Source organism: Patella vulgata, chromosome 6 (assembly GCF_932274485.2).
Source record: "Patella vulgata chromosome 6, xgPatVulg1.2, whole genome shotgun sequence".
NCBI classification, from domain to species: domain Eukaryota; kingdom Metazoa; phylum Mollusca; class Gastropoda; family Patellidae; genus Patella; species Patella vulgata.
Genome location: NC_065884.2, coordinates 74,492,236 through 74,516,332, shown reverse-complemented (window position 1 = coordinate 74,516,332; position 24,097 = coordinate 74,492,236). Strand labels below are relative to the sequence as shown.

Genomic DNA, 24,097 nt, shown 5'->3' with positions numbered 1-24,097 from the left:
ATGTCACTGATAACAATTATTAATTAATGTATCGACCCGAACAAAACTCTCGAAGCTGCTTTTGTCCAACCCCATCCCATTTCTTGACATGTGTAATCAGGGTATTACTGAAACAATGTTCTTCGGTTAATTAACCACACTCAGTAGCAAACTCGACAGTTTTCCGGGGGCGAATTGCGAATGTCTCGAACCATATAGAAAATGTAGAACCGTACAACGAATGCCGCGAACCATATAGAAAATGTAGAACCGTACAACGAATGCCGCGAACCATATAGAGTATGCAGTACATAATGCGGATGTTACAACGAATGCCGCGAACCATATAGAGTATGCAGTACCTAATGGAAATGTTGCAGCGATTTTGTGAGTATCTGTAAGATGAAAAGTCAGGATCTGATGGTTTCAGTCAGTTTGGGAGTAGCTGATTTCATGGTTTGATTCGGTACACGGTTTGGTTTGAATTCTTGTATATGGGACTAGATGAAAAACAGTTTAAAATAAAAATATTTATTTAACAGATTAATTAGTTAACCAATTTAAATGTACAGACTACACACACTGGATAAAGCAATAATAATTAATTAATCATTTCCTGGTTAAAACAATTTAAAGCTATATATGGGCTACACACACACTGGATAAAACAACAATAATTAATTAATCATTTCCTGGTTAAACCAATTTAAAGGTACAGACTACACACATTGGATAAAACAATAATAATTATTAATCATTTCCTGGTTAAACCAATTTAAAGGAACCTGGGGCAATTGGATTCCCATTTTCCACGTCTATAAATAACAGTTTATTTTTTGTTTTTGTGCAAACTTTAATTTTATGCGTACTTTGGTAACATTGAGAATTCATCATGCTAAGTCTAATATTGCCTTGTTAACGTTTAAGGATATCTGAATTATTTATCATTATACAACATTTATAATGTACACATCCTTCCCTCTACAAGACCTTTAGTTTCAATAGCATATCAAATATATATATAAAACTTACAATAGCATATCCCATCAATACAATAAAATTTATTTTACTTGTAAAGTTTCCATAAGATTTGTAAAATAATGGTATACGAAAAATCAATATCAAATAAATTAACTAAAAACAAGTTCTGATAAATAGAGAATCTCCTACGGGTGTTTTTGATATCAAAAAATATCAACACAAGTCGATAAAGTAAAAAATAAACCTTGGCTTTGCTGAGGTTTTTTTTTAATTTATCGACGAGTGTTGATATTTTTTTATATCAGAAAATGACGAGTAGGAGATTTTGGTTATCACCCAATCCTTTCTTACATGCAGAAATAAATAAGTAATATAATTCTTTGGTATAGATTTCACTTCTACTGAACCTGATTACATTCCGGCGTAGCGATACATCATTTTTGTGACTGCAATTCAACCATAGCAAAGTCCTTTAAATAAAGATAGTTAATTTTTAATAAAAAAATGAACCGTTCTTTGAAAATAAAACAAGTAGTTCCTTTTCAACTGACCAATCAAATATTTTACAGAAACAAAACAAGATTTAGTAACTAAAATCAATGAGTATTTTTAAAAAGCACCTTTCCAGTAACAACCTTTTGGACAATTTTATATATTCAGAGTATAAGTTTTATTGCTTTTGGTAAATATAAATTTCAGTGATCGTGCCTAGATGAACGAAATTAACCGCATATGTGGTACTTACATTCCACAAGCTTTTCGACTTAAAATAATTATGATAGAGCGTTTTACCACAAAAATATTTTACTTAGAAAACATAATGTTTCAAAATGTCTTCTCGGACCCCCATTCCACAAGAGATTAATAGGGGGTTGGATTGCCGAATGGTTCGCGCGCCGCGTTGTATCATAAAGTCTGTCATTAAGTCAACTGGCGGGGTTTCGATTCCCCGGTTGTACGTTACAGGGTGTAGGGTCGCCTGTTCATCCTCGAGGCTTTTCTCCGAGCGAATTACTGAAATAAAATTGAACCGTATGTTAGTCCCGAAATGACCTAAGTTGTTTCGAGTGGACGTTAAACACCATTCCTCTCTCTACGCCCGTAAAGACAATTCTAATACTCGGGTTCTACTACACTACGTTGGTGCCGAAAGTATGTTTAATATCATCTTCATGTTTTAATGGTGACTGTAAGCGTTTTAGTTTTATTGGATAATTAATATTGGAGAAGGATGTCCGGGTACAAGTCTTTTACCTCGTATTGCGCATGTAACCATATATAGGCAAGATACTATCATATGACGCAAGTATTCCATTTAATGTTTACCGTGTACGTAGAAACATAATCCTTCTACATAACTTCATATCTTTCCTATCCATGCCCACCTACAGAAAATGGTTCCACATAATTAATTTCAATGTCGGTATATCTGTTTGTTTCTCTTACTGGCGTCCTCTATTTGTCATTGCACTTATATTTTGCAACAGAAGCAACAAGGTCACATTGACCCTATATTTTGTTTTTCCCATCGGTATTGCGCCGCTTTGTCAAAATTTGAATTATCTCGACAAAGGGATATAGGACACGAAAGACAGTCGTGCGGAACGAACTAGTTAGTACATTTTTTTCTATTACACTAAACACTATTTATGGATAACAATTACTGGTTTATTAACATGCAACGTTTCGACGATGATGACATTTATTCTAGCTTATTGATGCTTGGTAACTGCAAATATAGGCCTCCTTTTCGCGTTTTTTAAAATACAGGGTTTTAATCTTAACTTATCTTATGACTCAGTTGTACACAAATAGCACATTTATTGAGCAACGATAATATATGAAAGGAAATATTTTCGAAATATGATACTGATACCCTTTATGTTTATATGTATAAATGATCAGCCGAGCGAAGTGATATGAAAGTAATTTTTAAAAATAGTTATTACATTTTAATCTATCCAAGCAGTGTCGGATTTACCGATGGGCTTGGCAGACTGAAACATAGCGCCCCAAGATCTAGGGGGTCTCGGGCTTAGGTGTATAGTATTTTTAACACTGTCGTCCTCCTTGACTTTGCTTAAACACATTTTCATGTTCCTCTAGTCGCAAGGGTGGCGAATTGGAAGGGGCCTCATAAGCGGGTAGCCTAGGGTATCTCTCCATCTGAATCCAACACAGCTCACAAGATTATAATTGTGGGGAAGTGTAATATTACAAGAACTCTAAAAGTAAATAAAGAATCGCAATATTGCAAGTTTATACAGAAGTTACAAACAATGATTATTTGGAATATTAATCCGACAAACTTTCCTATTGTAAATGACATTCAAAAAAGACATTTCCCCCCAAAAAAAAGCAGGGCACACCGCTTTAATCTAAATTTAGTCTGTTCCTGTGCGTCTTTTCAATCTGAAGAACAGAACAAATTGACTGGAAATCAGCCGACTGTAATTCATTGTCCAAATACCAAATGTTTCGTACTATCTTTTTTCACGGCTATTATTTTCCCCCGTGCAGCCCCCCCCCCCCGCCTTCCACCCACGGATCCCTCTGACTTAACGGACCCCAGGTTGGAAAACACTGTCTTAAACATTGTGCTTTTCTAATCTACTTCAAAAACTACTTGCCAGTTGGAATTCGACTGTTGTCCGAGCAAACACTCCCCCATGGCTTAATATAATCTGGGTTTTTTTTAGAATTTTCACCCAAGTCATTTGTAATATTATTTGTTTTTTAGGAATTTCACCCAAATCTATTTGAATATAATTTGTTGTTTTTTTCAAATTTTCACCCAAGTCAATTTTAATATAATTTGTTTTTAAGATAATTTGTTTTTGTTTTTTTAAATTTTAACACAAGTCAATTTTGATATAATTTGTTTTTCATAATTTCCAACCAAGTCATTTGTAATATAATTCAATTTTAATATAATTTTTTTTTATATAGTTTTCACCCATGTCAATTTTAATTTCCACCCATGTCAATTTTAATTTCCACCCAAGTCATTTGTAATATAATTTGTTTTTTAGAATTTTTTAGTATTCGTATTAAATATAATTACATTCAAAAGAGAAATCTATGAAGGACTTGATGACTGGTATAGGTGTAATCTTAAAGTTACTCCGATAGACATGCACTGACATGTATCATAATAGCAGATCATTTTAACAAATATAACACTTGCATGTATAACTCTTTTTCTGGGAGTTGGTGGTTTACTTTCATAAAAATGAAATGAAAAGGGGCATAACGTCCTGCTGTTCGACTCCGACTGGGCTAATAAAAACAGGCATACGCAATACAGTATGCTGTGAGGGAAATGTTGCCCCGACATCGGCGCTACGGCCTACTCTTATATCTAATTTCAACTGCCAAAGGATCTTTTATGTGCACGCCAATGTGTACATGGGACCTTGGTTTCTCGTCACATTCAAACGACTAGACAGATGTCTTTGTCAGGCCATTCGTTCTGCACCACCTCCAGGCTAGCGAGTCAGCGTCTTACCCACCACTTATCCTACACACTGACCCTAGTCCTTCTGTATGACTTCATGCAATGAATAGGCCGTTGTATATCGTCACAAAAGAATCGAAACTATAGAACATGATTCATTATCGTGACATATCATATAAGATATATACATAATATCCACTGCCCCCTAACTTACGTGTAAATTGAAAACCATAATTGGTATTTCATCTAGTTCACAAAATAAAACGCCCGAAATCGAATAAAACACTAATTGGTATTTCCTCTAGTTCACAAAATAAAACGCCCGAAATCGAATAAAACACTAATTTTTCTCTTATTTTAATTGTATACCACGAGGTTGTACTGAATTGACTATGACTTATAACATTTTGTCTGGAGCCACTTTAGTTTGTTTGACATTTGTTACAGTATTCGTTCTTCAAAACTCAACTCTGTTTATAGCTCCATACAATACTTTTATTGTTAACTTCTAGACGACCTCGCCTAGTCTCATCTTGTCTGACCAGGTTTCGATTCTAGCTTATAAACCCTTCTAGACAACGATCTCACAAGATTACACATCTGCCTACTGCATCATATCAGATTTAAGATTCAATACAGATTGCTTATAAGACAACGGACATTACATAACACGAATCAGCTATAAGTTTATATTATGGTATGACTAATGAGTGTCAGAGCCATCATGGGTGTCAATGGCCAACATCAGAATATTTTAATAAATTCAACTGTCATTATGTAACACATTTATCGGGCATCGAATATTATTTGCTAATGCTACTACAAGACTCCGATTGGATTGTTGGAAATCAATCGGCATAAAGTGGGGTTTCGGTTGCAAAACAATTGGAAACTACGTGAAAATTGATAGGTTGTTTGGGATTGAGGTCAACCTTTAAAGTCAGGCTATATCGGACCACATTGATGTTGGTGTATTCACAGGCGGGATAGCTTGTATTCACAGACCGGAATAACAGGGACACGTGTTAGTGACAGTTAAATTTTCAAAATTTTCTCGCGACGCTTCCTTCTACGTGGACTGTAAACGATTGATTAGTTGAATGGAATTCGAGTCATTCTTGGTTGGGAGAACCCGACATATACTATTCAAAAAAAGTAGGGGATATTTGATTTTTAAGTGTTATTAAAGTCACCTAATGAAACTGACGAAGAAACAAATGACAAAATGAAATGAAGTTCACATTCATCGATTTATTCCAAATGATCGTTAGACTAAGTAAGGCACAGACTGACCATTATAAGGGTAAAATGATACCCGGGGTCAAACAGCAAAGTTACCACAGCATCACAACCAAGTCAGTAACGGGTAAATCCTCCTCTGTTTGCCAAACAAGCATTGATCCGACGTGGCATACTCCTAATGAGACGTCTAAGGTCATTTTGGTCCAGATTGTCCCATTCCTGTTGCAACGCAGCAGCAAGTTCTTGGACATTGGCAGGACGTTGTTGACGTTGACGTAACCTCTGTCCAAGCATGTCCCAGACATGCTCGATGGGGGAGAGGTCGGGACTCAGTGCTGGCCAAGGTAATGTGGTGATGTTCTGTTGTTGGAGGTAACCTGTAACGATCCTGGCCCTGTGACATCTTGCGTTGTCATCCTGGAAGATGAAACGGCGGCCATGACGTCGTGCGAACGGCACAACATGGACTGCCAAGATGTTGTCCCGGTAGTACTGGCCTGTAACACGCCCTGCAACAACATGTAAAGCCGTTCTTCCAGCAACAGTGATGCCTCCCCACACCATAACAGAACCACCCCCAAATCGATCATGTCTGATGACGTTAACGTCTTGGAAGCGCTCGTTTCGACGACGCCACACCCTCCTACGTCTGTCCAAAAAATCAACAGTGAACCTTGACTCATCTGAAAACATCACATTGCTGCAGCGTCGATTATCCCAGTGTTGACGATCCCTACACCAACGACGTCTTGCCTGAATGTGATGATCTCTCAAACAAGGGATCACGCGAGGACGTCGGGCGCGAAGGTGACCCCTATGCAGTCGATTCCGAATCGTCTGGCCACTCACTCTCACACCAGTGTCTGTTTGAAGACGAGCGCTGATCTTATTTGCTGTGATGACACGATTTCTCAAGGCCAAGGTACGGATAAATCGATCCTGGGCTTGAGTTGTCGCCCTTGGTCGACCTGAGCGTGATCTGTCCTGTACAGATTGTGTATCACGGTATCTGGACCATAGCCTGCTTATGACAGACTGAGAAACATTCATCGTCCGCGCCACAACCGCCTGTGTTGTGCCGATCTGTAGCATGCCAAGGGCACGTAACCTTTCATTTTGGGTAAGCCGACGCATATCAAAATTTGTTTTCTGGTCACTAAAACAATTAAACTGATGTTTCCACCCTGGAATTCAATGCCACAATGACTGTAACATTCAAAGTCAGAGTCGTGCAAATCTTGGGTTGGACCCCCATGATGATCCCAAGCATCACCTGCATTCCATGCGGTAGTTATTGGTGCGTTTGGGCGTCACATGTAACTGGAAATGTTTCTTCTGTTAGGTTCTATAGTGACTTTTTTCGTAGTCATTTGCATATTTTAGTATTATGCCCCCAAAATCAAATATCCCCTACTTTTTTTGAATAGTATATTTTGGAACATTTCAGGTTTTGTTCCCTTACCATTCATCGATCCCGTACGCCTATGAACACAGCATATACATAATGTGCAAGAATGGCCTAATATGAAATTAATATTTTGGTGAATTTCTTGATAAAATTATTTATTAAATTAAGATGTGTCTTAGTTCTGGCATTGCATATTTATATATAAGAGAGGGTCGTTTACTTACAGGGACGTGGACAACTGTCGTAGATTGGGGACAGATTATCACATAAAACATGTTATATATACAGTCAATATCAGTATTAATAATGTCATTGTTAATAAACATAAATGAGTGTAATTAATATTGATATATCTACAGATGAGTAAAATAAATGAATGTAATATCATTGATACATCTACAGACTAGTAAAATAAATGAATACTATCTTCAGTTTATGTTTTTCAGACAACATAGTGTTCGATTTTAAAATCAATGTTGATATGTTTGGGGTCTTATTCACATTCACTTTTTAATAACAGTGAGTATAAAATAATCGTATTAAAATAATTTGGTGTTAAAAATTGTCCCCCATTTAAATGAGTATATATCATGACTTTCCAACTCTCTGGTATTGCTACTTGGGTTATATTATACAGTTTCCACACCATACAAGGGTTTATTTCTGAATATAAATATTGTCTATCCATAGATATTCTATTATGACGACATGCACGGCAGTATTTTAAGTCTCTCAAACCACTTCTAATCTTCGCTACAGGTTGGATATAGTCCATCATCATACCTGAGACACTGGTAAGCTGTATATAGTCCAGTATCATACCCGAGACACTGGTAAGTATGTGCCTACTTCATTGTTTTTAATTCGATTATTTCACAACTGGTCAACACTTCGTAAGGATAAAATGGGTCAAGTTTGTGGTTTTTATTCCGTACCTCGGCCTGGACTAGAATGAGCTGTACGCCAAGTAAGAAGTATTTCTACATTGCAGGTGTATACGTGTAGAATATATATTGTTTGATTAATTACTTATCCCTGTACACATGAGGGATGGGCATTATTGATTATATTTAAATAACAACCCCCTCTCTCTCTCTCTCTCTCTCTCTCTCTCTCTCTCTCTTGTGTGTGAAACACTATTGTTTTTGTTATTACTTATGTTCTTCTGATTGTTATTATTATTTTTCTTCCAATTTGATCATATCTCTTGATCAGATGCCTTCAGTTTTACCGAGAAAGTGATTGTGACTTACAGATAAAAACTGTTTCGAACGTTCTACTACAATACGAAAAGTCCAAAATCAACTTTGTTGTCGTTTTTTTAAATATTGCCGTATTATTAACAATAATGATCAGATTTTAACATTTGATACATTTTGAAATAGCCGGAGATAGGGCACATAGCCACTATACTTTAGATTTTTGATTTTCGTAGAATCCGTTATTAATCGCTAAATTTTGACAATTTTTTTTTTATTGATGAATATTCTTTTGTGGCATTTTACCTAGTGTGATAGGGTCATCTGATTTGAGCAAAAAAGTGAACAATTTTTGTCTCGATAATTTTCCTTAGCAGCCATTGGCTAATTCAGTTTATAGGTTTTAGGTTAATTATTTATAGCCAAATTTGCATAAATTAAAGTACACATGTCCCGTGGTGCCCTTTCGCAACTGTTTTTATTTAGGATAAAGTTTCCTGTCGGCACCGCAAGTGGCGTAATTTTGCCCAAAACTACAATTTTTAGAAGCAAATATTAATTTTTACAAATCTGATAGATCAAGATCAATGCCCCTACTACAGGCACAGAATATGTCAACATGTGGGCTCATATTTTTGTTTAATTGCCGGTTTTGTATTTGCGCCATTTCGATTTAAAGGTGAATAAAGATGTAAAATATGAGATATTTACAATGGATTCGGGCTTTTCCTATTTTGAAATATTTCTCGTAACTTCCATAAACTTGTAACATTAAGTCAAAGTTAGTTTGTAATATGAGCAGTTGCTGAGAAATAGTCAAATGTGTATGAATCACTTTTCACGTTATTTTACCTGTAGAAGAGTCCATTACTATTGTACTTTCATAAAAGTGATACCATTTGATGCATAAAACAAATATGTGTTATGTCAAATTGATTACAATTGAACATTGACACCGGGGGAGACGGCCTTTTCTCGAAAAATGGGAGTATTTTTTACCTTCTAAAACAATATTTCTTATCACTATAATTACTTGCTACGTTTTAACTTTCAGTTTAAATCAACATATCAATAAAAAGGACATGGCCATATAGATATCACAACATGGTTTGTAATTTGTTCAATTGAGACGAAATAGACGATTTTCTAAAAAGTCATTTTGCATGGTTTCTGGTTTACAAAAGTGTCAAATATTATTTGATTTTCATACAATTTTCCCCATGTGATACCTTATGCCATATATGATTTCATAAAACTAATTTAACATTTCATTATCAACGGAAGTAATGTCATTTTGGCAAAAACAATAATTTTAGCCTCCAAAACAAATATTTGTTTGAAGTAAGTGATATTCCATATTCGTATAGAATTTTGATTTCAATGGACAAAAACACAGATATCAAAGATGTGTTTCTTACATCTTCCCTTACCGAGAAATAGCCAATATTGTTGTGAGGATTTTAAAGCTTTTTCACATTTTAATAAGGCTTTGTATAAAAGGTTAATTCTGTTCAAATCGAAGTGGTTATTTCTGCAATCCAATTTATTTATTTTGTTGATAACGAAAGTGGTATCATAGTGTCAAGTCGTCGCTGTATAATTGAAACTGATATCGCTGGATTTATTGGCTAATTATGCGTTCAATTTATGACACTTGTGCAATGCTCATTGTGTAAATCTGTTAACGTTTCCATTGCTACGGGAAGATGTGTCACTTCAAGGGTAATGTGGCACCGACGAAACCCGTCATCACTGCATCACAGTTCCAGTTATATTTATTATTGTAAGGTTCGTTTCAATTAAATGAAATTGAATAGACAAAAACTCTGTGGCCGACAAAATTTAACCGGACACTCTCGAGATATCGAGTCATATCCTGCCCTCGTGTTCAATAATACTTAACATAAAAAGAAAACAATTTGATTTGCAGCGTCTGCATTTTCGATCCATAGAGACATTTCTCGTAGTTGAAATTGTAAGGAGAACTGACTCAATCTATGCCGAACTATTGACTGAAAACTGTACAGAATTACTCGTCTTTGAATAAACCTTGAAATAGCGAAAAAACATGAATAGGATTATTGATGCAATAATAGAATTTCATGACCCCACCAACTCCGATAAATTACAACAGTCTTCGAGGAATCAAAACTAAATTTATCTGTGTATAGGTTTAATTTCAAACTGCGTTCCCCGAGAAATGGTGACGTATCTCTTTTTGTTCCCCAACTTTTGTTTCATTATTAACTTGAAAGTGTACCACTAAACCAATAAACGAAACTTACTTACGAGATAGTTAACTCGTAATCACAACATAATTGTCTATAGATAGGTGCGAGCGGTACATTTTAAAAGGTATTATGCAAGATCTAAATTTTACAAGTCGTCTTGCGAGTATATTCTAGTCCTCGAACGCTTTTTGTGGGACTGTTATTTTTTTTAGCGATTAATAGTTGTGAAAGTTGAATTCCAAAATGGAATATCAGTTTAAAAATGATTCAATTAGTTACAGTAATTACAAAAATGATATTATAACTGGATTCTTATAAAATAATAAATATTAAGCGATCGTTTAGATATTTTATGGACATTATAGCCAATCTATACGGTGGCTGATAAGGGACATGAAAAATAATATCATTTTTTTTTTTATATTCACCCAAGTCAATTTTAATATATTTTTTTTTATAATTTTCACCCAAGTCATTTGTAATATAGTTTGTCAATTTTAATTTCCACCCAAGCCATTTGTAACCCAAGTCAATTTTAATAAAATTTGTTTTTAATATAATTTGGTTTTGTTTTTTTTTAAATTTTTTAACCCAGGTCATTTTAATATAATTTGTTTTTCATAATTTCCAACCAAGTCATTTATAATATAATTTAATATTCACCTTACTCAATTTTAAATAAAATTTGTCGTTTTTTTTTATAATTTTCACCCGTGTCAATTTTAACTTCCACCCAAGTCATTTGAAATATAATTTGTTTTTTTAGAATTTTCACCCGTGTCAATTTTAACTTCCACCCAAGTCATTTGAAATGTAATTTGTTTTTTAGAATTTTCACCCAAATCATTTGTAATATAATTTGTTTTTAGAATTTTCACCCAAATCATTTGTAATATAATTTTTTTTTTAGAATTTTTACCCAAGTCATTTGTAATATTATTTTGTTTTTTAGAATTTCACCTAAATCATTTGTAATATAATTTTTTTTTTAGAATTTTTACCAAAGTTACTTGTAATATTATTTGTTGTTTTTTTTTGGGGGGGGGGGGGGATTTTCTCACAAGTCAATTTTAATTTTCACCCAAGCCATCTGTGATAATTTTAATATAATTTGTTTTTTATTAATAGTTTTCACCCAAGTAAATTTTATAATTTCCACCCAAGTGATTTGTAATATAATTTGGGTTTTATAATTTTCACCCAAGTCAATTTTAATTTCATTTGTAATATAATTTGTTTTTGTTTTATAATTTTCACCAAAGTCATTTGTAATATAATAACCGAATGTGACCGACACAGAAACACTACAATATGTTAATATGGTAAAGGCCGTAATTATCTTGGTCATATATGACCTCGTGGGTTTTCCAGTGAAAGTGTCCGAAACATGAACAAGCCAATGTACGTACAATTAATGAATGATGATATTGATAAATAGTATCAATGAGAGTATGAAATCACTGGGGGTATAAACTAAATTATTTCGTCTTTATTTCTATACATTATTGAAAGCTTCCTAAAGGTTAAAAATCACGAGACGTACATTCGAGTCAAACAGGATATCTGCCTTATTATGTTTTTTTAAAATTGTTTGCCACGGTCGTCAAGTTAGCTCAAAATAGAAATCTATGAATAACTCGACGACTGGTATAGAGCTACTCTGATAGACATGCACTGACATGTATAATAACTGGGGCTCATTTTAACAAATACAACACTTGCATGTATAACTCGGTTTCTTGGCGTTGGTGGTTTACTTTTATAAAAATGAAATGAAATGGGGTTTAACGTTCTGCTGTTCGACTCCGACTGGGCTAATAAAAACAGGTATACGCAATAGAGTATGCTGTGAGGGAAATGTTGCCCTGACATCGGCGCTACGGTCTACTCTTATATCTAATTTCATCTGTCAAAGGATATTTTACGTGCACGCCAATGTGTACATGGGGCCTCGGTTTTTCGTCACATCCAAACGACTAGACAGGTCATTCCTTATGTACCACCTCCAGGCTAATGTTCACTGTCCGAGAGGGGAAAATCATACCCAAAACCCACCCAGACTGAGAGGCTGGTAAACACCGTCGCAAAACACAAGCTAGGGAATAGAGAACTTATATTTAGCTTATATTTAATGGCATAGCTGTGTGTTTTAGTTTCCTGTATATAATCGTTGTATTATGGATGTTATAAAGATATAAAAACATAGTTAACGTAAAAAGTGTACCAGAGTTAATTGATCATATTATGCACAACGTGAACGTCCTGACTAGTGTCACGGGCCGTATACACAACGATACCGTAGTGTCACAGTCTTAGTCATTTTGGTACCGCGACACGGGATAGTGTCACAATGCCATTTATTAATTCATAAAACTAATTTAACACTTTTATTTATGAACGGAAGTAATGTCATTTTGGCAAAAACAATAATTTCAGCCTCCAACACAAATATTTGTTCGAAGTAAGTGATATTCTATATTGGTATACAATTATGAAATTTTGATTTCAATGGAGAACAATATGATCATAAAAATATCTAAAGAATGTTTATAACATCTTCCCTTGTTGAGAAATAGACAATTTTGTGAGGAATTTAAAGGTTTTCGCACTTTAATAAGACTTTATTTAAAGGATTAATTATGTTCAAATTTTTATTCATTTTCATTGGCATGCAAAGACAATTTGAAGTGGTTATTTCTGAAATCCAATTTATTTATTTTGTTGATAACGAAAGTGATATCATGGTGTCAAGTCGTCGCTGTATAATTGAAACTGATATTGCTGGATTTATTGGCTAATTATGCGTCTATTTTATAACACTTGCTACGGTCACTTCAAGGGTAATGAGGCATCGGCGACACCCGTCACCACTGCATCGCAGGTCTAGTTATATTTATTACGGTAAGGTTCGTTTCAATTAAATGAATTTGAATAGGACAAACTATTTGACAGTCAAAATTTAACCGGATACTCTCTAGACATCGAGTCATATCCTGTCGATTGTGTTAAACAAGAAAACAATTTGATTGACAGCCATAAAGACATTTCTTTCATTTGAAATTGAAATGAGAGCTGACTCACTCTATGTCGAAATGTTGGCTCAAATAATCATAGCGAAAAAACATGAATAGGATTATTGATGCAAAAATAGAATTCCATGACCCCACCAACTCCGATAATTTACAACAGTCTTCGAAGAATCAAAACTAAATTTATCCGTGTATCGGTTTATAATTTCACACCGCGTTCCCCGAAAAATTCAAATGCTTCCCATAAATTGCCTATTGATTTTTTTTTTTAAATTTTGTTTTATGAATGATCTTGTCTACTACTTCAGTATATATGACTATAGTATTAAATTTTTCCGAAACAATTAGAGGCTATGAGGAATTTATTTTGAGACGTAGCTTTTGCGATATGTTAAAACATATAAATTTCATGATGCTATATCTCACCCACTGCGGGACTGAGGACAATTCTATTAATATTGGAAGTTGAGGACTACTAATACTAATATTTGGTTTTGACAAAATGACTGGCACGGATTTTTTTCATATTAAATTTGATTGTCGAACTTGAAGAAAATGACTACATTTTTTACTTCATTTTTCCAATAAAATCATTCATTGCATGGATTATTAGGCCAGATAATGCCCCAAGCAACCGACTTCCTGCAACCCTGTGTTGGGCCGGTCCAGATGATTCATTCGGGAGTTCCACAAGGATCAGTCCTTTTGGACAACTATGCAGATGATACACAGCTGATCGCAAATTATTCCCTTTCAAAAACTGTTCCATCCCCTAATTGTACACATGACATTAAGGCATAGAACTAGAATACTAGTTCTAAGATTAAAGATAGGATGGCAAGAAATATGTTGAAATTGAATTTAATTGAATTAATTAAATCAGAATGTATGTTATGTGGTGCAAATACACATCTGCAAAAATACAAGTTCAAATGTTATGGTTGTACGAGATGCAATATTTGTACCATGAGACACTCTGAAGAAGTTAGGTGTCCTCTTAGGGTCCAATTTGAGCATGTAGTCACATTAGTGGAATTTTTCGAAACTGTTATCTTCGATCCAGGAACATTGGCCAGGAAGCAGTTGCTACACTTTTATGTTCTTTGGTATTCTCAAGGATTGACTACTGTAACAGCCTGTTAGTAGAAACATCTGGTGCCAATATTAAAAAAATCAACTTGTACAAAATACCGCAGCTCGAATTCTTACCAGATCACCAAAATACTCTCATATTACTCCTTTTCTGTAATCACTCCATTGACTGCCAATTCATGAAAGAATCATCTTCAAAAGTCTGTCTTTGACGTATCAGTGTGTGAATGGCTTAGCTCAAATATACTTATCTAACCTTATGCAAATACAAGTTCCCTCGCGTAACCTCCGGCCGAACAAACCGTCATCATTTGCTCAAGGTGCAAATTAAAATGATTTGGATACGGATCGTGATCAGTGAATGCGCCTAAACTGCGGAACAATCTTCCAGAGATAATTAAATCATCATTAAATCCTTTCTTGTTTTACATCAAGATTTAAAACTCATCTTGTTATCAGGATTAATTAAATTAATATAATTGTATGTGCAGTGGACATGCCTCTGTACATGTATTACATGCGCCATATAAATCAGCTGTTCATTTCCCCGTCTTTTGCACAAATAAAATGCGGTTTAGTAGCCAGTTATCCGAAAGAAACTACAATAGCATATTCCTGAAGCAATAGCCCGAGAAATACCGCTCTGGCCATTGCTGGATTGACTTCTAATACTTATGTTTTTTGGGGAGTGTGTCTATTCTTCCCGTTCAATCAAATCGTCTTTCGTTTTATCTGGGGTCTTCCCTAAAATTTTGGAGAGTGATTTAAGGTATTAAAAAGGGTGAAAGTATTGTTCGTCTCCAAACAGTATTGTTTGCATTGTAGCCGTTTTGATAGCCTCGTTTATCGCGCAATCAGTTTTTCTGCAATATTCTGCCATGCACTGGTTAATTGGACGTAATAAATTTCGTGAATCATGACCTAACGTTATGTAAACATATTTGGAGCTCTGTTTAAACTCGAATGATATTGTTACGCAGTTAGGTATTGGCTGTTGATCGGACTATTGACCAGTCATAATTTGGAAAAGAAATTTGCTTTCATTACGGCAGTGTTGAGTGGGATTAGGTCTCATCAAACGAAACACTGCGCGGAGTATTCTACAATAGTGACCCTACTCTCATATACTATTTGTTTTTGTCTTTTTGAAATATCGCTTGAATTGTTTGTCAAGTATAGACAGATGTACATGACTACTACACTATTTAGTTTTTACGATTTGCTGTTCCAAAATTCATCAGCCTTCTACTAGATCATGAGATTATATTGCCGAATTAATAAAATGTTGAAAAATAGTCTAGAGAGGTTAATTGTATTTACCAAGAACAGCTCTTTTGGCATTTACAGTAAATTTAGCTTTTAAAAATTTTAACGGTGTAATTGTGAGCTCTGTTTTCGTGATTAGATACTTATTAGACAGATAAACAGATAGATATTTTGGTACCTTACAACACTAAGTCTCTATACCAAAGACCGCTCAACGTAAGTCCATCAAACTTTCAGAATGTATACTTACTAACCATATCTGCTACCCTATAAAGCTTCATTAATCTACTCGCCGTAGTTTAGTTGTAAGCCATAATTGAAAAGTGGCCGAAAAATGATGATTTTTTTCGGTCTTAAAATCTCAAATATTTTTCTACACTCTAAAAATGGTTCGATTGATCTAAAATTGTGGCAGTGGGGTTTGGAGGGGTTACCCATCATATATAAATTCAAATGGTGAAAATCGATCACCCACCATGTGCCGGTCCCTGCATGGTTCTCTCGCAAACGGATTCTTAAAAGTTGTGAAAGTTGAATCCCAAAACGGAATATCAATTTTATAAATGATTCATTTAGTTTCAGTAATTGTAAAATGCAAAAATCGCTCAATTCGGTAGCTTTTGCCGACAATAAAAACTTTGTAAACTAAAAACGAACAAAAGAAAAACGTCCACAAATGTGATCAAAACGTACCTAAATATAAATAACTGGATTCTTATAAAATAATAAATATTAACCGATCGTTTAGATATTTTATGGACATTATAGACAAGGGACATGAAAAATAATATCATTTATTTTTTTTTAAATATTCACACAAGTCCATTTTAATATAATTTTTTTTTATAATTTTCACCCAAGTCAATTTTAATTTCCACCCAAGTCATTTGTAACATAATTTTTTTTTATACTTTCACCAAAGTCATTTGTAATATAATTTATTTTTTTTTTGATAATTTTCATCGATGTCAATTTTAATTTCCATCCAAGTCATTTGTAATATTATTTGTTTTTTAGAATTTTCACCCAAATTAATTTTAATATAATTTGTTTTTCATAATTTGCACCCAAGTCATTTGTAATATAATTTAATATTCACCCAAGTCAATTTTAATAGTATTTTCACCTATGTCGATTTTAATTTCTAGCCAAGTCATTTCTAATATAATTTGTTTTTCAGAATTTCCACCCAAGTCAATTTTAATATATTTTTTTTTTACAAAAAAAATCTTTGTGGTGGGAAAATAAACGTGAAACGCATTGAAATGAAATGAAATAGGGTTTAACGTCCTACTGTTCTACCCCGACTGGGCTAATGAATGCAATATGCCAGTAAGGAAATTTTGCTCTGACATATGAAATTTCAACTGTCAAGAGTTATTTTACATGCACGCCAATGTGTACTAGGGATCTGGGTATTGATATCAGTATGCACCCAACATCCAGGCATCGAATTCAGCGCACAGTGTGTTGAAAAGGGATAACAAAAACAACGTGGCCTATGTGCACTAGTGAATGATGGGCCACACGCATGGACACAAACACAGAGAGTCTTGTCTTGAAGACAAAGGGCCCTATTTATTACTGGACACAGAGGGTGCCTTTTCTTGAACGTGGGGCACTTCAACTGGATTTGGTGCTTCCTTTAAGTTTAATTTTTAGAGATTTTCACAAAATTCGTTTATATCACTTTCCAATACATTTACATGTATATGGCAAATTTTGGGCATAACACAAACTAAGTCAATTCATGACTATCATATGATTCTTACACCATTTCAATAGTCAGTTTGGGCGTACAAGTCTTTAGTATTAGGGGCGGGGAAACTGGAGTACCCGGATAAAACCCACAAGGTTGGACAAACCATGTCACGCACGAGCGGGAAATCGAAACAACACCACTTGAAGTGTGATGCAATGTTACCTATTCACCCCCCCCCCCCCCCGTTTCAATTCTGAAAATTTAAGATAAGAATCACGCGACGTATAGGAGTCAAACAAGTTATCTGCTTAGTATGGTATTTGATGTTAGGATTTTTTAAAATTGTTTACCACGGTCGTCAAGTTAGATCAAAATAGTATTCATATTGAATACAATAACATTCAAAAGAGAAATCTATGAAGGACTCGACGACTGGTATACGTGTAATCTTAGAGTTACTCCGATAGAATGCACTGACATGTATCATAATAGGAGATCATTTTAACAAATATAACGCTGACATGTATAGCGCGGTTTCTTGGCGTTTGTGGTTAACTTTTATACAAGTGAAATGAAATGGGGAATAACGTCCTGCTTGGCTAATGAAAACAGGCATACGCAATACAGTATGCTGTGAGGGAAATGTTGCCCCGACATCGGCGCAGTACAGCCAATATCAGTGTTAATAATACATAAATAAGTGTAATTAATATTGATATATCTACACATGAGTAAAATAAATGAAATATCTTCAGTTTCTTCTTTACAATTAAGAAGGACATAAAGTGTCACCAGTTTTAATTAATTTTTCCTTGATCCAGATAACATAATGTGGTATTTTAAAATCAATGTTGATATGTTTGGGGTCTTCTTCACATTCACTTTTTTAATAACAATGCGGGCACATAATTATGGTTTTATAATCATTTGGTGTTAATAAATTGTCAACCATTTTAAACATGTATTCGGGAACATAATCAAGATTTGAATGATTATTTATTAAGTCTTTCCAATTGTGTGGTATTGCTGCTTGGGCTATATTATACGGTCTCCATACCATATAAGGGTTTATTTCTGAATATAAATCCCGTTTTCATTAGCCCAGTTTAGGAGCAGAACAGTAGGACGTTAAACCCCATTTCATTTCATTTAATTTCTGAATATAAATACTGACTATTCATAGATATTCTATTATAACGACAAGCACGGAAGTATTTAAATAGAACAACCAAGTCTCTCAAATCTTCGTTACAGGTTGGATATAGTTCAGCATTATACCTGAGACACCGGTAAGTATGTACTTACTATAGTCTGGAATAATGTGATTTTAAATGTTTGTGATACGATAGTTGTAACGGAAATTATTTCCTTTAAATCCAATAGCTCTGCTTGTGTGCAGTGGTCTATTTCGTCAGTTACCAGCATGTGAGCCTTGCTTGGACTACTGTGTGGTTTATCGAAACATTATTTAGACTGGGTTTATTGTCAGAATTGTTAAAACTGAAACGAAATATTGAGTAGAATTTTTGTGAAATAATTTCTAGTTCGATTACTATTAGAACCGGATATTGGACTGACAGTTCTCACTATTTGCAATTTCCAGGGAATATTCGATCTGTAGAAAAGAGGGCGTATCAACATACATTATATTGACGCACCTCCATGGCTGATGCTACACTAAATGAACATCAACGACGACAGTAAGTACATGTGACGTCATTAACTACGTCATTTATTATATTACAAAACTAGACGATATCAGAGCTTTTGGTAAAAGGGACATTTACAAGACACTGATGTCACAGTAAGTACATGTGACGTCATTAACTACGTCATTTATGATATTACAAAACAAGACAATATTAAAGCTTTTGGTAAAAGGGACATTTACAAGACACTGATGTCAATTCCATATAGTTTGGATGATAACTTCTGTCGCTAGAGCATTTCACAGGGTTCTACAAAGTGAAACAAGGGTCGTAGCTCTAGAAGTGTTATCAGAATTTGTTGAAATTCAATAACCTTAATCGCTTTACTAATTTAAATAATGCATATCGGAAGATAACCTTTGTCGACAGAATGTTTAGTAGGTTCGACAAAGTGAAACAAGGGCCATAACTCTGGACTGGTGCGTTTGTATTTACCCCCCTTGTACACAATATTTAGAGTATTTTTAACATAATCTGTCTGAAGTAGAATCAACACACAAGTACTGATCGATTTTCCAAAAGGAATCGATTTTACAGCGGCACTTTAACCTAGCACTGATACGTACACGTAAATTCGTATGACTCAATTCATATTTTTATTTTCCAGGTTGCTTGAACGAATCCGACAACTTGAAGCCGATTTTTCTAGGTTTGTTAATCGTCGACAAGCTACAGTAGCCACATTGTTGGAACTGGCCGATGAATTAAACTCAAGCAAACGCAAGGTCAGGATCAGTAAAATATCCGGTGCCGTTGGTGGAGTAGTTTCAGCAGGTTTAACAATTGCTGGATTGGCAACGATACCCCTATTTGGAGTTGGCGTTGTTTTAACAGCGGCGGGGGCTGGCGTGGGAGTTCTATCTGGTGTCACAAGTGCTGGAGCTGCCATAGGCGATATTGTAGTTAGTAAAAACACAAGAATGAAATGCAACAAAGTGCTCGAGGCAGATAACCAGGCTGTACTGGATTATCAAAATGCAATGGAGGTTTTTAGATTATTTATTCATTCCATAAGAGGCGTGGCTCCTATTGGTAGCGTAGTAACGGCGGGAATTCAATTAGTCAGATTGGTGGACGTGCTCTTGGATGCATCTGGAGCCACACTTAGAGGTGTTGGAGCTGCTATTGACGCTGTGCCCATAGTTGGAGCTGTGTTCAACCTAATCACACTCCCCATAGATATTGGTACCCTGATATCCAACGCAAGAGATATCCATAATTCCACCCCTCATCAGGTAGCAGCAAGTATCACCGAGGTAGCCCAGCAGTTGCAAGACCAACTTAGAGAGCTACAGCTAAGACATGACGAGGAAATGGAAGAACTACAAGATGCTCTTCTAAGTGAAAATAAAATTTCAGCAAGAGAAATTGCTTTTTATGTTTGTGTAATTGTGGTGCTTGCGATTATAAATTTTGTTTTATTCTGGTTCAAAGCGCCTGATGGCCCGCCACTCCTGACCTATGACCTTCCAATGCTTCCATTCGATTAGGGAGTGTGTTTTATTATCAATCTATTGATGTAGTCCACTTAAAACCAGATATCATCATTTTCACACTATCAGCAGTTTTAACAATAAACGATTCTAGCTATATCATACACAGAACTTTGTTTTATGAAAGGGTATAGTTGCTAATAAGGCAATTTGATGCGGAGAACGTAACACATCCCAATTACAATTTCTACATAACAACTTTGAAACTCGTGCGTAAGGTATATTATGCTATGTAACACTACAGATAACAGAAGATCAGTATAATTGATAAGAACTTTATTAAGAACATTAAATAGATATAATTCGGTAGGAGCTCTATTCCAAGTTTGACTTACTGTCAGTAAACACCTGCTTATATAGCGTTCAACAATTAGGGAAGATGGACAAGGGTGATCACCATATATGGTATTGTTTTTTTTATCAAATTATGATATCTGTAATTACACTGCATATTTCCTTGGATGTCATTGTCAGGTCATAGTATGATACACTGACCACTACTACATTCTCTTTGAAGTTCTGCCTAGTGTTATAAACATATCATGTGTAGCTTGTAAAGGACATATTGAATTAATTAGATGTTTAATAAAATCGTAGGCAGTCCGTGCCTAAACCAAGTTTATACAGAGGTGAAATGTCAATATCATATATTATCAAATCTAGCAGAGTTCATGCACCTAAATGATCGTCCAATTTGATGAAAAGTATAAAGATCACTGTGTCACAGCTGAAAAGGGAATGGTTAACTCAACACCAAATAAGACCCCTTAAGATGAACTTTAAATGTTTCTCTTTAGTTTTAATAGTTTACCTTGATGTATAATTCGTTAATATTTCCAGTACAAAAAATGGCATAGTTGATTTGTGTAGGTTTATTTTTGTATTGAAGGAGTATTTTGTTTCGATTTAGGGCATATTTTCATGATAAAAGAATAAACCATGGCTACGTGTGACGTCATTTGACCTTTGATCAGTATGATGGGTGACAATTGATTTTGAGCCTATGTGATGTCCCCCCACCACCACAACATCGTTCTGAGCCCATGTGATGGACACGCCCCACTCCCCCCACAACATCGTTCTGAGTCTAGTATGAAACTATTAATGAATATGTTTTGATAATGATTGGCGGTAAATTGGACCCAAGTTAAATCCAACATGGCCGCCGTATATAATTATTATTATTATTACTTTTTTTAACAATATTTTATTCAGAAATTGAAAGGGATTGAGGAAGAGGCATGGCCTATATGACCTCTCCCGTAACGCTTATAATCCTAACCCTAACCCTAATAGATTACAAATAGACTGATTAATATGCGGGGCGGCCATGTTGGACTAGTTACCTTCCATCATTTTGATTAATATGTCCAATATGTATTTATTTAGAAATAAATAAAACTAATCTTAAATCATGTAAAATTTATCTTTAAATGAATCAACAACTGGTGTTCCTCCTAAGATAAAATTTGAATTTTGGTGTTGAACCTATATATTCACCATATTTAGAAACAATCATAATTTACACAACTAAATGAAATGCGATGTACATGTACATCGAAATGGCGACTGTAAGAAACGCAACTGGTCGGTTGCAACCAATCCATGCGTTCAAAACGTAGTTCTGAAAAATATTGTCAAATGGGCTCAAACTATATGCGAATGAAGTGAACGTAGTAGCAACTGTTTACGATCTGCTTATGAACTTCATGGACGGGAAGATGGTTTAGAACTTTGAGCTTGTTCAAATTTTCCCTTTCTGTAATTAGACAGAGTGAGTGAGAACTAATTTGGTGTGATACAATCTGATTAAAATACAGATCTATATTTCGTTTCGTTTCTTTTATACTTTCGATGGCCTACACTCAATGAAGATCTGACTTGTTGTAGGGATAGTTCGCGCCAGAGGTCATACGAGCGGCTTTTGTCCCAATGACGTCAGATAATTGATTAACCAATTAGCAGTGATGTTTCGAGTGGATTACCCACAGTTCCCTGCACGACACGCCAAAAGCTCGCCGTGACAGACCGTTTCATTGGCTTATCCCTCACATTATCCAGAACACGTCAATGATAACAACTCTTACAGATCCTAGTGTAGTAAAGACAAGTAAAACGAAATTTTGAACTATAAAAAAACTAAACGAAATAGGATCTGTGTTTTAACCATATTGTCAGATAATTCGCTTTCAGACTGTTTTTGTCTGACAATCTTTTACTATAGTTCTAGAACAATTAAACTGAAATTTTGCAAAAAAAAAAAGAAAAGAAAAAAAAAAAAATTGGTAGGCCTATATATATAATCTTTAAGAAAACATGTTTTTCTTTTGATCATAATAAAGTGGTCCCAGCCATTATCCCACATGTGATAGAACCGGTTAAACACATTTCAAATATAATTTTAACACAGAGATCATGTCTGTATCTGCATACTAGCGGATGACCCGATGCTGCACGAATTGAAAGTAGTATAACTCTAAAACAGGAAGCGGTAGGCCGATGCCACATAGGCTATGTTACTCCCCGGTCCAAACTACCTCTTTACACTAAGGGCCTGTTTATATGAAAACGGGCACCCTGATAGTGACGTCATTCTATTAAAATACAGTTTGATTTACATAAAGTATTTATAAAGAAAGCGGCCTGGCCCTTTTAACCGAGTTCCCCGTTCTTCAGACCGAGAAGCTCGGTTAGAAGAGCCATCCCGCCGTTCATATAAATAAATTTCCGGGCTATAAAAGCGGGTCGACGCGTGCGCAGAATTCATTTAAAGAAAGCATGGCGGCGTCAAGTAAACAAACCAAGCGAAAGTTGTCTTGTACAGAAAACAGTAGCACACATAGAATTTCAGCGAGAGAAATTGCTTTTTTTATGTTTGTGTAATTGTTGTGCTTGCGATTATAAATTTGGTTTTATTCTGGTTCCAGGGACCTGATGGCCCGCCACTCCTGACCTATGACCTTTCCATGCTTTCATTCGATTAAAAGATGTGTTTTAATATCAGATGTTTGTATGATCTGAATTCTGATTCACAATATTGAAAAATGGCCATGTTTGGGCTTGAGAGAGCGCCTCTTTAATACGTTTGGACCAACTTTTACCAATAATATGTGGCAAGCGTATTTAAATACCTTTCAAAATATTTTTAGTTGGATCCTCAGAATATTGTTCCATGATTCTAATTTTGACTCGGAATATTAACAGTCGTTGTGTAAAGATTATTTTAAAAATTGTTAAGTATGAGAGCGCACTCCTTTAATATGATTGTGTCAGCTGTTATTGATGTTCATTGAAAAACTTATTTAAAGA

At 34.9% G+C, this 24,097-nt stretch overlaps 1 protein-coding gene across 5 annotated transcripts in view; it reads left to right on the top strand.

Moving 5' to 3' along the window:
* The window catches only part of LOC126825198 (uncharacterized), a 118,988-nt gene that overhangs the window by 45,821 nt on the left and 49,070 nt on the right, over positions 1 to 24,097 (top strand). The window contains exons 1-6 of one of the 5 annotated variants that reach the window (XM_056101859.1): positions 2,541 to 2,572; positions 7,514 to 7,586; positions 7,827 to 7,900; positions 18,770 to 18,875; positions 19,190 to 19,286; positions 19,903 to 22,221. In XM_056101859.1, coding sequence (XP_055957834.1) covers positions 19,249 to 19,286; positions 19,903 to 20,785 — 921 coding nt within the window. In that variant the 5' untranslated portion in view covers positions 2,541 to 2,572; positions 7,514 to 7,586; positions 7,827 to 7,900; positions 18,770 to 18,875; positions 19,190 to 19,248 and the 3' untranslated portion in view covers positions 20,786 to 22,221. Of the gene's footprint in view, positions 1 to 2,530; positions 2,573 to 7,513; positions 7,587 to 7,826; positions 7,901 to 18,769; positions 18,876 to 19,189; positions 19,287 to 19,902; positions 22,222 to 24,097 lie in introns of those variants that run through there. The other 4 variants (XM_056101856.1, XM_056101857.1, XM_056101858.1 and 1 more) reach the window with 4 other exon arrangements.